The 14,761-nt window shown below is 37.9% G+C and overlaps 1 protein-coding gene across 1 annotated transcript in view; it reads left to right on the forward strand.

The window, feature by feature from the left end:
* Positions 1 to 4,066: 4,066 nt before the first annotated feature.
* arhgap22b (Rho GTPase activating protein 22b) overlaps positions 4,067 to 14,761 on the forward strand; it is a gene marked incomplete at both ends in the record, with an annotated part of 44,814 nt that continues 34,119 nt past the window's right edge. The window contains 3 exons of the mRNA XM_079475936.1: positions 4,067 to 4,109; positions 7,825 to 8,024; positions 10,294 to 10,381. Coding sequence (XP_079332062.1) covers positions 4,067 to 4,109; positions 7,825 to 8,024; positions 10,294 to 10,381 — 331 coding nt within the window. The remainder of the gene's footprint in view (positions 4,110 to 7,824; positions 8,025 to 10,293; positions 10,382 to 14,761) is intronic.

Raw genomic sequence — 14,761 nt, forward strand, 5'->3', positions numbered from 1 at the left:
CCGCCAGTGTCTTCAAACCGCTCCGCCGGGGATGCCCACCTACTTAGGCCCCTTGTCAAGAAACCTCTGGATTGTCTGTAAGAAATTTGTAAATGTTAGGTTATTATAATATATTTCAAATATATTGATTAACTAGGCCCAGAGTTATGTTTAAACTTAAACTTAGATTAAAAATCCAATAGTCTGAAACCCTATATTTCAGAAAGTGCCCAACATTCTAAAGCAACTTTTAAGTTTGATAGTGTTGGGTGGGACAGCAAACTAAACTTGATCTTATTCGACATGGTGAATATATTTAATCTGCTTAAATCTTTCAATCCAACACTGTACCAAAGTTTAATTTTGCTTTTAAGTTAGACATGTGCCTAAAGCTTAAAACTACATTTTGGATGTAACTACCTTCATGAAATAAAAATATTGAGTATTGGTAGACCTGACAAAACCAAACTGAAAAAGAAAGGGACTTATTCAAAGAGATGAAGCGATGTATCTCAAAACATCAGATGTTCCTGTTGAAGGGAGAGAACAACAGTCAGTAACTAAGGCTGGACAGAACCTTAGTGTTCCACTCAGACGCTCTTATAGGCAGAGAGACTAAATTACTTTCAGCTTGGGAACCCCCTGTCTTATTTGATTTAGTCTTTGTTGCAGGGGTTATAAGCACTGTTACTAGCTCTCCCAACGGTGTTGATGATTCTGTCGCCTTGCCCATTCTGATTTTGATGGCCATTCCATTATACCTGATGTGTCACCACATGGAGTGACCAAACAGCCATTCAGAACATGCAAAGGGACTTGCATGAAGTCAAGGGGGGAAAGTGTTACCCTGAGTAAATAATTTGTTTGTGAACATAATTATTGCTGCTTATAAGATCGTTTCATAAAAAAGGTTATGACCAAATCTTGCATAAAGCTAAAATATGCATATATTTATATGTGCATAAACAATCCATGTCTGAAATGTAAGAAATGAGTAATAGCCAATCAGAGCCTTGTATTGTTTAGCTCCACTCTCCTTGCTCGCGTGTGAAAGGGAGAGTGCGGATGAAGAGCAACGGAGAAGTCTGATCTGATGATGAGTGTTAAAATGGATCTGATCTCTAAACTATTTAAAGTGCTTGCTAACTGGACTAAATTATATTGTATCCAATGATTTAGGGTGATTGTGTTGACATGGGCACAGCAGAACTTATTTTTTGACTATATTTTGTATATACTTTTATATTTTGAGTTTACAACTAATGTAATTTGTCTTAAATACGAATGATAACACATCAAATGTGATATAATTGTATTTTTTTTGTCCATTTGAGACCAAATGATATTATATTATCATGTTGTATCGGTTGGATTGTTCAGCACAGCGTGATATGGTGTGCTGAATGTTCACTGCAGTCGCTGTCGCCATTTTGGTTAAGTGTGCCTGAAAAAAAGGGAAATAGAGGAAAAGGATGGACAGGTAAATTAATATATGTTACTTGTTATAATAGGACATGCATGTTTATGTATTTTATTTGATTCTTGTGATGTCTATTTTCTTGTAAATGATTTATTGGTATACCAATCTGAATCTATTCTGATCTGTGATCAGGCCAGGTTTTTTGTCTGGATATTCTTCTCAAATGGACTTCCCTAACTGATGGCTAGCCTCTCATTTTGATGCTGGAAACACGGACCTGAAAAAAAGTCATTGAGATTTAAGGTGGACCAATCCTTTCATTGATGCAAACTTTGAATTTGAAGCTGAGCTCAGTATGTATTACATTTCATATTTTTGGGAGATTGTAACTCATTTGTGTCAATTGAATACATTGACTCTGATTGGGATTTTCTAAGTAATTTAGAGTGTGCACCCAGGGTATATTTTTGTGTTATTTGTTTCCTTATTCTGTTCTTATTGTAAATGTTTATATTTTCTTCAATCATAAGACACAAAAAAAAAGACATTTAACAACCACAGAAAAATACACAATTGTGGTTAAACCTACCTTATGCTCCTGTGTGTAGTTCAGCATCACCACTGCCTCCATTTGCTTACTGTGTAATCTTCCGATTTTGGTCCAATTTTTGATTTTTTTTCTCAGTATTATTTCACATGTACAGCACTTTGGTCGGCATGCTGGCCATCTTTAAATATGTTCTATAAATAAATGAACTTGAACAATGGACAAACTCTTAAGTGAGCTAACCTGCTACAATAGCAACCATAGCCATGACTTCAACTAAAACCATTTTCTTTTATCTGTAAATTTTCTGTCAAATGCATTACAAACCCTATCATTAAAATTACGAATAATTTCAATAAAAAAATCAGGTTGTGTGCAAGTGACGGTAATTTTAGGAATCCGAGCGTTCTGATGCTTTAAGGGAGAGGAGCTGAACGTTTCTAAGATTACAAGCACAAATTAATAAAAACAAAACATGTGGTGCACGGATAAATCATTTATATAATCACTGCAACACTGTGTAAAAAACATAGAATGTTCCTGTTTGATTGCATAGTGACTTTAAGGAGTGTAAAGAAGAGAAGAGAAGTTTGTTAAAAAAAGAGGACTGTAATCTGACTGCTCCCAAAAGAAGAACAAGTAAAAAGATATCAGCATGTTTATTTTGACTCAAGTAGATCAAAGACAATTCTAAAATTGATATGGAAAATAAAGCCTGTTTCTGGAAATGGTTTCTTATTTTGGTGGTCTGAGCAAGAGGTCTGCCTTATCATTGTTATCATTTTGAAAATATTACATATACAGTATATCCTGTTGGTATCACTGTATGATTCTCTCCTGGATGTGTCCCCTTGAATTATTAATTCACTGCAAAATCAATAAGTCATGTGATATTGCATCTCAGTTGGCCGAGCAACAGCAGCTGATCAGCATTCACCTCAACCCTTTAATCTTTATTATACACTCAGTGGAGTTTTCTTTGAACAGTACAAGATATGCATAAAACATACAGTATATAATGTATATGTATATCACCAATCATTAAATTGTTTAAAGAAATGTTTTATTTGAAACTAACATATTTATAAAAAGGGTAAAAACATGAAAGATATATAACAGAAACTGTCCATATAACAGAAACTGTCCATTTCAAAACATCACAAGATCAAATACTCCAGCCAAAGAGAAAAATAAAATCCTCAATTATCAAAATTGGTTGTCTGAGTATAAAATTACCTTTAATTACATTAAATCACCTCATGTAACAAAACTTTAACATAAGTTTAAAATGCATTTAAGCAATTTCAGCTAAATTGTCTTTATAATCTGTGATATATGTTGATATTTTGTATGTATATGTACATATAGTGATGGAGCCTCAAAGGGAATAAAAACGTGACATGCATAAACCATCCATTTGAGAATATATAATATATTTGGGAATTGGCCGGTCAGAGGTGGTTACACACTGCCTCGAGCAACAGCTCCCAGTCCTGAAAGCAGTACAAGTGAATTAGTTTTTTTGCCGTCTCACTTTGGCATTCATCCAGGAGCTGCGGGCTCCCTCCTGCCCCACCCTTCTGAGAAAAGACCAGCTGTGGTCTACAGGGCTGAGCTTTCAATTGCATTGCTGGAGCTATTATCTGCCATTCTGGGGTAGTGTTTTCAGGGCATGTTGTTGGGGGAAAATGGAGAGAAAGGAAAAGCAAACACAAAAGGGTTCATATGTGTGAAAGAGTGAGGCAAGCAGGGTGAGACGTCCCTAGAGATCAAGGGCCAGAGGCAAACATGCCTATGGCCAATTAGGAGGCGCACGGTTCTCTTCTGGACTGGCTGCTGTGATCACACGCACAAGGGCTGGTCATCATAGATGAGCAGATCATGAATTATGCAAAGCACAGTGGGTGTAAACTAGCGCGTAAGCTCTCATGTGTGCTTGTAAGAACCGGCATGTGCACACGTCAGTGTGTGTGAGGAATCCCTCCCCCAACCAGCCGGTGCCTGCAACATGAGGTCAGCGAGCTAGCGGGTAGGAGGAGAGACAGAAGAGGAGAGGAGAATGCGCTGAGAGAAGATCTCAGGAGGAGGAATATGCCGAGCAGAGGAAGTGCAGCCCATCGATGGCAGCCATGCTGAGCCCAAAGATCAGACAGACCAGAAGAGGTACAGTACACTTAATTTGTATTACATCTGTCACTGATTCCTCTCAGTCGCAGCGTCACACGCCATACATGTTCCATCTCTCAGCATCTCTGCTACAACTGGTTCATTCATCACTTTGGATCATCTCTGCTCCTGATGTTCGGATTTTAAAGCTGGAATTATGCCGTTTGATTGGGTCAATCAGTATAATATTACTGATCGCATAATTCCAGCTTTAAAAAATCACCAAAATGATTTTTTTTATGAAAAAAAACAAAATCATTTTGCTGATCTGAGTTAAACTAAAGATGATAAAGATTGGTATACACGTATGAATATTTTTCCACAATATCTTTCATTTCAGGTTCATAAAACAAATTAATTTTTATGATCAATTTATAATAAGAGAAAATTGTCCTAAATTATTCTGCTAAAGAAATGATAAATTAACAAATAAAAGTGCACTTACTGCTTTAGATTTTTTCCGTAAATGTCATCATAGATGACATCACCTCCTCTAAATCAATACACTGCATATTGCAAAACCTATGTCACACATCTTTATAAAAAATTATACAGCTTATAACAGCTGCGCAGCTGATCATTCCCAAAGCATGTGAACCCTCTTGCTCTGCTTTCATTGTACTGTGTGGCTTACCCTATGACAAACCACGACCAGCCAGCGACGCCTGTTACACATCACAACAGTTGAGCATCAAGGCACACATTCCACTATCATCCGCAGCACGCTGTACGCATCACCGGCACACGCCCACGATTGGCTCATGGTCATTAATCAACATCCTACACCACCGTGTTGTGTGAGATGTGAAACCTCAGGAAGGAGAAGATCTCAAGCACAGGGCTTCATTCATCATACATCAATTTGATGGCTGACACTAAAGTAATAACCAAAGCTCAATTTGTATAAAGGAGCTGTATACATTTTCTTCTTACTGTTATCTCAACAATGGTTGTAGCTCTTTTCATTCCCCATCCCCCCACAGGCTTCATGCTACCTGCAGAACATTAAGGCATCTACTGAAAGAAGGCATGAACCATAAACCAAATTGTTACTATTTAAACAGTGGTTACAATTTAGGTTTAACTTATTACACAGCTCTTTTGAATAATTTATTCAGATTGGTCGATTGTAGTATTCGGCAGTTAGATTTACTGTTGTTCTTACATGGCTCACAGTCTGTCTTATCATATTTTTTTTATATATTTCATATTTACTCAGATTAATATTATTTAACATTATTTTAATATTTTATACTATCCAATTGTTAAATTATTTCGTAGTACTCTAATGAGGGTGATGACGGTCACTATCGTAAGCACTATCTGCTTTACCTTACGGCCTTAATCACCCTGTGTAGGTTTATATAACCATACTAAACGGAACAAAAACCCCATACATTTTGCCTTACTATTAACCTAAAATTCACATATTTTGTGTTTTAGCCTCTAGCTAGTAGGTGAACACAAAGTCTCATTTTAATCTGTCAGCAAGAGGGAAAATTATGTTACAACAAGTGGAGCTGGTGATTTTTCATTTAACAAAAATCATCATCATGCACAACTTGAAAACATTCTTTCCACCATATTTTAGTTAATTTAGGGCAACTATTCTCAGAGTTGATCCCCTCCATGCCAAAACAGTTTTGATGACCACATCCTAGAAACGCCCATGGCAAAGGGGGAAGGTATGAATCATAGAGTAGAGAGATTTGAAAACTGCTGTCTCTGCACTTGGCTCCATTTGATTTAAAATTTAGTTAAACAATAGCTAAATCCTTTAACTAGTCCAATAAAACACTTGCAACCCAAGTCTAAGAGGTGATTTGTTAGAAATGCATTTTCATAGAAAATTACCATGCAGGTGTAATATCTAGATAACCATTGGGTGAACTGACTTTCATTAAAAGTGGACATTTATATCCAGTCCACTATTTTCCTCTGTTCTCTATTAGGCAGCTACTACATCCAACACACCCCAGGACATGGGTAATGTAATCAAAGTCTGCAGCTCTGATGAGGAGCTTTTTTAGGAAAAGGCCGAGGGGACTGAGCAGGCAGCCATCACATGTCTCTAATAGCCAGGCTGGCTCAATACCTCCACTTCTGAAGTGCCATTTTCATTGCAGTGGATACAGTGAAAAGTCATTTTTTTATTTGGTTAGAATGGTCAGAAATGTACCATTTCATGGTAAAGACCTTTTTACTTATGAAAAGGCTGTGGAAATGTTTAAAAAATATTAGAGGGAAAATGAATTTGGATGAGAAACTTTTGTGATAATGACTGGTCAACATCATCCTTCTCATTGACTATTCATCAAATAAAGAAATGTGTACATTTAAGTGTTTACAGTCCAATTATTTATTTAAATTACTTAATTTTACATGACAAAACTCTTATTTACGGGATTTTTCCAGCGCCCCAGCTATTTTACAGGATTTTTTACAGTATGTAAGCAATAGGACAATTGTCAGTTTTACGATTTAGCAATCAAATCATACAAAAAAATATTTCCCCTCAGTATAATGCGGTTGACCAACCATAATAATACATTACAAAGTACTGTTATAAAATCATTTAGACTTAAAGCCCCACTGCAATGCCTTGGAACACGCAGCATTATTTGATGTGTTGACGTAATTTCAACAGAAAAATGCAGAGAGAAGATTTATCGAGTGACCCCTCCCCCTTTTAAAATAACCAATAGCGCGTCATTAATGGCACACAATCAGCCTGGTAAAGCTGCATTTAACAGCATAATAGCCACAATGGTGTAAAAGCCTATAGAAAAGAATGGGAAAATCAGTAGCCAGGTTTACATTACCCTTCAACATTCCTAAATTGAAAAAGAAACGCGATTCGAATTTCGCAAAAACTCAACTACATGGTGTTCATGTGTGTGTCAGCTATAATGCACACCTTTTAGATTATTGATATGTATTGAAATAAACCGTCAAATCACATGCAACCATTATATTACAAATCACATGCAACCATACGTATGGAATATGTGCATATGATTTAAGTTGTGCATAATAGCTGACACACACATGAACATTGTACATTTCGTTTTGTGGCTCTAAGTCATTCCCTTTAAATGCTCTTGAAGTTGGAAAAGGTATTTTAATGTAGAAAGAGATGGCCCCTAAATTCACGAATATCGAAAGTTAAATGTCAAACCAACTTTATGCCAGTGAAACGCGGCAATGAACTCATGCATTATATGCACCATGTAAGTATGTGTTTAAACGCATTAAGACAATTTATAATATAATCTAAAATAGAACAGTATACAATATGAAAAAACAACATTTATCTTGTTTTTCTAAAAAGCACACAAGCATTGGTTTCGAATCTACAGCCCAAAGGCATTAAATGACTGTGTGTGTGGTGGACTAATTCCTATAAATAATGGCATAGATTTGGTCATACACCATCCTTGAGCCTGGAGGCACCACAGCTTGCCAGTTGCCTGTGTTGGAGAAGCTCTCCAAGTTGTAAATAAGGAAGTATTCAAAACGTTTGATCAAAGTTGATTTGTTTCTCAAAAGTGTAATCTACGGAAAAAGTTGTTTATAAGTATTTTGGATGGTTTTTGTACTTTTACTGATTATTTTTCTTCTCTGCTTTTTTAAGAAATTGTCATATTCGTTGGTTAAAAAAACTGATATTGTTAATATCACTGACATATATGTCTTGGCTTGTCACCTGCAGCCAGGTCCAAGAGTATGGTGATGGGTGAGGCAACCCGTGGCTCTTGTCGGCCCACTTCACCAGGCCTCCAAGATGGGGCACTGAAGGCTGGTTGGCTGAAAAAGCAAAGGAGCATCATGAAAAACTGGCAGCTACGCTGGTTTGTGTTGCGTGCTGACCACCTCTACTTCTACAAGGATGAGGAAGAGACTAAACCCCAGGTATATACAGCTATAGAGATGTAAATGCAGTTCTGTCTGGAAGAGGGGTGTGCAATTTTGATCCTTTGAAGCCCACTTTCCTGCAGAGTTTAGCTCCAGTTCTAAGATAAGATGAAGGCACTAAAGCCACAAGACAATTACTTCTACATCACACACCAGTAAAAAATATTAAAGAATAAATAATTGTACATTTGTACAAAGACTTAACTTTGTTAAGCTTTCTAAATATGAAGTGTTTTTTTATGGGACAGTATCTTTGGCCATATGTCACTGTAAGACAATAAGATGGAGCTTTTAAATTTTCACTTTGCCGCAACAATCGAAGCTTACACATCGTTTTTAACAGGTTTTAACAGGTTCTCTTATTAGAGAATAAACGTAGTAAGCCCATCGGTCGAGCTGATGTGTGTGATGGGCAGCGTTCCTCAGAAGAGACTGTCAATACTCAACAGTACCCAACACCATTAACCGATCCTTCCTATACGCAGACTACGCAGGGGGCCTCTAAAACACCAGTGGGCCCCTTAAGTTTCTGATCAAAAAAACTTTTGGAAACAAGAGACGCTATTTTTATGACTCGCGATTAAAGCTTTAGAGGCAAATTTGGAAATGTCCTTTTAGTACTTAATTTATTTAATGACTGTGACATTACACGAGTATTTGGACACTAAAGTTGCTTGACATTGGACGTTTGATATTTGTGAATTTAATTTTTCTTCAAAGTTATATACACATTAATACACGTTTCTTACCTCCGTAGCATTTAAAGGGAATAACTTAGACCACAAAACCAGCTCTACAGTGTTCATGTGGGTGTCTGCAATAATGCACACATTTAGAACTTTTTTTTATTACAGTTAACTGTCAAGTAAATGTAAATATTGCTATGTGTTTTGCTTTGTATATTATACCCATCTACAAAATGGGTTCCTTCAAATGATATATGATTATTTACAGCTCAATAACATTTAGAGGGAATGTCTCGCAGAACTAAAAAAACGAGATTGTCCATGTCAGTTTTAATTAAAATGCACACCTATGATAATATGCCATTTTTAGTTTGTTCAATTAAATTATTTTATGGAATTTTACTGTTTTAAATTACAGTGTTAATCTTTTTAGATGTGGAAAAAATGTCAAGTTAAAGAACTACAAATTTACATGGAGGGTTTAAAATAACATGATAAAACATGTACACTTTATTAAAAACATATGTTTAGTGTACTTTTTTTGCCAAATGCCGGAATATTAGGCTACCATTTTTTAACAGTGCAGAATGATGCACTAGTGTCCCCCCAGCAAGCAATAGGCGCCATTTCACCGTCAAGTGTTAATAACCCACTTCTAGTTAAAATAATCTTAAATTAGGTTACGTTTTGTTTTTGCCAAAATAACTTGTATGATGTATGATTTCATCATATAAGCAAAGTCATTAGTGAAATGTGCCATGACTCAGTTCGTATTCAGATCGGCTATTTGTAGCAGCTTATTGTCAAGACTGGTTCATTTTCGTTTTTGGCCAGTCAGTGCAGAGATTGTTGATATATCTCAATATTTAAATGTAATTTTATTACATGGTCGATCTGTTTTCATGAATTAGCTCTGAATTGGATGGGCTATGTGCAGTCTGCTTTTAGTCCACCCGGCGAAATCTGATTTATACTCCAATTTCAACTGTTTGGCTTTAGCCCAGATTCAGACCAGTAATGAGTGTAGCCAAAAAGTGTTAAAATAGCTTGTTATGACATCATCAAGTAAACATTTAAAACATTTGAATTATATATAACTTGAAAGTTAGTAGGCTCACTGTTGCCAGATCTCGCGATAATGAATCTTTTGAAAGGAGAGAGAGCATTTTGTGTTGGAGAGCATCAGAAAAAGTGCAAATGTGAAAGGATATTCGTGCTGTTGTAGTATCTGTGTTTTCGTTTTGCTATGTGTTCATTATTTATCTACAATAGGCTATTTGTTATAGTGTGTGTAGGAACTCTAACATTTTACCGGCTAACAGTATAGAGTCATGTTGTGGTTAGCTTAAAAAGTAAATATTACAATGTCCTTAAAATTACATTTCATGCTGTATGTAATGTTGCTGTGTGTGAATGTAAGCAGTCTGCCAAGTTGCGAAGCCGAAAGTGAACGAATAACAAAGTTATTGGCTTGGGAAAAATGGAGTAGACTCTTAACCTCACAAATGGAGTCGACTCTTAACCTCACTTAACATTCGCGTGATACAGTGATACTTTTCTGTAACTATTCATCTCTGTAGGGCTGCATCCCATTGAAAGGCAGCCAAGTGACTGAGCTGACAGCCAATCCAGAAGAGCCCGGTCGACACCTTTTTGAGATTGTGCCAGGTGAGCCGATCTTAGAATCATATCTGTACCCTTTTGATGTAAGAAAGACCAAAAGGTTTTAATAATCATAAAGAATGTTTTGACCCGTATTTCACATGTTCTTCTATCATTTTCTTACTAGAGTGGTCTTCCATGTAATCTTGTTCATTCAGATTTATTGAAGGTTTTTTGGGGGATTATTTATGTCAATATGACACAGGGGCGTGACACCACACAGAGCTCAATAGGGGGATGTGCACTTACAGAGATGCGCCAGAATCAGTGTGATTGACAGTTTTCTTTTTAATATAATATTACAAGGGAGTAAACAGGATATCAGATTACAGCTGTGCACTGTAAACCTGTAAGTAACTAAATTATTTCATTATCCAGCAGTAAGATATTTATTACTTTCAAAATGTTCTCTTTCAAAAAACATCTCCACATTCCCTTGTTCAACTTGCTCTGCCCATGTTTCCAGCTTTTTCATAAATGCACCAACTTGGTCATTCATTGTCAGTATATTTGTGTTGGGCCCTTGTAATGATAGATGAAGCATGTTATGTTTTCGAAACACATGCCAAATATGCAAGTTTTCACAACCAAGCTGGATCTGTCAGGCAGTGGCCGAATTCCAATTTCGAGTGTTTCACAATTGAGTGCACTTTTTTGCGCAATTCAAAAATATGTCTTCAGTTTGAAACAGCAATGCTTCGTGCTGTGAGCCCATCTCATTGCAAAGTGTGGTGTTTACTGGACGAGATTTTAATTGATTTACGAATTTAGTTCAGAATCAAGTGTTTTGCAAGCATGAGACTCGCGGTGTATGATGCAGTGTGTAGACTTCACTTGAGGTGCCACTTCTAAAACCAGTACATACTTCAAAATAAAAGGGATGGGATTTTCATGGGATAATTGTGTTGGTGTCCAGTTTGGTGAAAATGTCACTGCCTGTACAAGTCCTCTCGAGTGCCGAGCAGAAGAGCATATCCTCATGTCGTTTTTTTTCAAATGTGTATCTGATGAACGGCAGCAACTGAACAGAATTAGACACATCAGCAGATTCGTTGACCTGTTGCAATTTTTTTTTTCCATTTATACTTTCAATCAATTGACACTTACTGTCATTTGCGATATCATGTACACGGCGAGCGACTGTGTCATTCAACAATGGAACAGTCAGGAGCTCGTTTGCTATTTTCTCACCATTCATGGCCCGACACACAGGGTTTCCCTGATTGTGTGTGGCTTTTTGGTCTGCGTGATTAAGTACAACACCTCATATGAAGCCGCCAGAGCATTAGAATAAATTTTGGCTTGTTTGTGCCATTATATCTTTTTGAACCTTTTCTTTTTGGCGAAAAAAGTTTATAGGCTTTTCAGAAGGATGTTTTGTCTCCAAATGTCTTTGCATTTAGTTTGGCTTCATACTTTCATGGGCAAGCAGTTCTGAACAGATTACACATTGAGGATAATGTACATTGCTGACAGTAGAGCAAGTGAATCCATACTGTAGTTATATAACCAGCGGCTGCACAGTGATGTCATATCTTTGAGTCGCGAAAAATTATTTTACATTAATTTTTAAGCACGCTAATCCGTAATATCTCAAATATTTATTTGTGTATTTACTCTTAATATTGAAAAATATGTATTATTATAGGGCTGCACGATATGAGGAAAAGCTGCGATGTGCGATAACATTGCGATGACGATATGACTTGCAATAAATATTCAAATGTGAATGTTAACTTTACTGTTTTACCCATGTCTTAGTGCTTTAATAGGTTCTTTGCGAACCTAAACATTGAATAGCCTATTCCCACTGAATAAAGAAATCAAATAGATCATTTTTGACATGCGTTTATTGAACAAATTACACATGAGGCGTGTTTCCTTTTGAAGTTGCCACAACTGTTCAGCATGTTTTACACAGTACCTGTGTTTTAAACGCGTCATCTCTCCTAAATCCTAAATAATTCCATATAGCTGAAGTGTTGATCTTTTTCACCACAAGGTCTTCGTCAGCCACCACATTTACCTCACTCTTCTCTCCTTCCTCCGCCATCGTATAACGGCTCACGGTCGCAACTAAATTGACAGACACCTCACAAATAAATCTGAGCGTAGCTACCACTTCATGGGGCTTCACCTGATTGGCCAAATAGCATGAATGCGCCAACCATGTCTTCAGGGCTAACCGTGACAGGTCAAACATTTATTAAATGCGCTTAGGGCATGTCAGGCTGTCTGTTGCGATGTTTTCATCGTGCGAGTTAATTTCGCGATGACAGTAAAAAATTTGATGTATTTTTTTTTAAAACCCTCTCGCGACCCCTTGAAATTATTCCATGACCCCAGTTTGAGAACCACTGCAATTGAAGAACCATTTATGGTTCCACAAAGAACCAGTCGAAGGTTCCTTAGAGAACCATCTCTTACCTTTTCATAATCTGAAGATCTTTTTTTCACCACAAAGAACATTTTCTTCCCATTTTAAAGGTGCTTTATGGAACCATTTAGACAAAAAATGTTCTTCTATGGCAGGGGTCTCCAACGCGGTGCCCTTGGGCACCTGGTACCCTGCATTAACTCTGTAAGGTGCCAGCTAAACACAGGGCTGTAATGAGTTAAGTGCTCTGTAGTGTATGAAGTGGGTCTAGATTCCTGCTGAGAGCACAACTTAACTTAACTACCTCTAGACCACTGCTGACCCCATGCAGAGGAAGAAAGAACCAGGAGTCTGAAACTGTTCACACGCTTTACTTGGCATTACAAACAAACGGCAAAATCACAGAGCCACTAAAACAAAGATGTCAAACGCAAGAACTCAGGTACTCCATACAATGGGTAGGCTCAAAACTGAACAAGGAATAAAGCACTGGCCAAACTTAAATACACAAACATCAGGTGATGCAAATTATAACTAATGAGCCTCGCTAATAGTTCTTGGTTGGTGCAACCTAGTGGTTGGGAGAGTCGTGGTAGGGTAGAAGTCATGCAGCGCCACCTGGTGGTTGGGAGAGTCATTGCAGACAGATCCTTACAGGAGTCCCTCTCTCAGGGACGGCTCTTGATGTTCCTTTGATCATGGCTGGGGCCTAACACAGTGGAAGTCTCTTATAAGGTTCGTGTCAAGAATGTCTCCTGCTGGATCCAGCACCGCTCTTCTGGGGCATAACCCTCCCAGTCCACTAGGTATTGGACCTTGCCCCGGACTCGGCGTACATCAAGGAGTCGATACGCGGAGTTTGCTGGTTTCCCACCAATGAGCTGGGGTAGGGGGGGTTTCTTTGCTGTGGATGAAGGAGAGCAGACAAAAGGTGGGAGGTGGGGTGAATGTGCATGGACCTTGGTAGAAGTAGCCGATAGGATACAGGGTTGATTCTCTTAAGGATCTTGAAGGGCCCAATGAACCGAGGAGCCAGTTTCCAATATTCTTGGTGGAGTGGAAGGTCCTTAGTTGACAACCACACCCTCTGGCCCTGGCGTAGTGATGGCCCAAGTCAATTGTGCCTATTGGCCTGTTTCTGCTGCCGTTGAGATGCTGATACTAGGGATGTAGGTGCTCTCTTCCAGGCCTGATGGCACCTCTTGTCTAGTACAAGGTCTTCTCGATCTCCTGGTTGACCCGTTCTGTCTGACCGTTGGGCTGGGGGTGGAACCCAGAGGATAGACTGATGGATGCCCCAATTAGACGATCAAAAGCTCTCCAAAACCGAGACGTGAATTGCGGTCCCCGATCAGAGACCAAGTCAAGTCAGCTTTATTTATATAGCGCTTTTTACAATTTTCATTGTTACAAAGCAGCTGTACAAGAAAACATTGACTATAAGTAAAACATAAAAGGTTATGGAAGTCAAAACACAGTTCAAATATCAGACACACAATAAATTACTATATGCAGAGTTAATTAAATAAGACTATCAAATTCTAGCAGCCCCCCCGGCCAGGCAAACAGCGCAAAACAATGGAACAATGAGACAAGACTGGCTGAGAGTAGAGTACTGTTCTGCACTCTTTGATGCAACAAATGCATCAGTTGTTATTGGAAGTGTCCCTGGTTCCGGTTGATCTAACTAGTGCAGCCTAGATCTTTGAAATATATATATTATGATAGTGTAGTGTATGCAAGATTAAAAAGATGCGTCTTTAGTCTAGATTTAAACTGACAGAGTGTGTCTGCCTCCCGGACAGTGCAGGGAAGACTGTTCCAAAGTTTAGGTGCTATATAGGAAAAGGATCTGCCGCCTGCACTTGATTTTGAAATTCTAGGTATTACCAACTGACCTGACACCTGAGAGCGTAGTGCACGTGATGGACTATAATACGTTAGAAGTTCTCTCAAGTAGTGAGGAGCTAAACCATGCAAGGCTTTATAGGTAATAAGCAAGATTTTAA

Source organism: Barbatula barbatula, assembly GCF_947034865.1.
Source record: "Barbatula barbatula genome assembly, chromosome: 16".
Taxonomy (NCBI): Eukaryota; Metazoa; Chordata; class Actinopteri; order Cypriniformes; family Nemacheilidae; genus Barbatula; species Barbatula barbatula.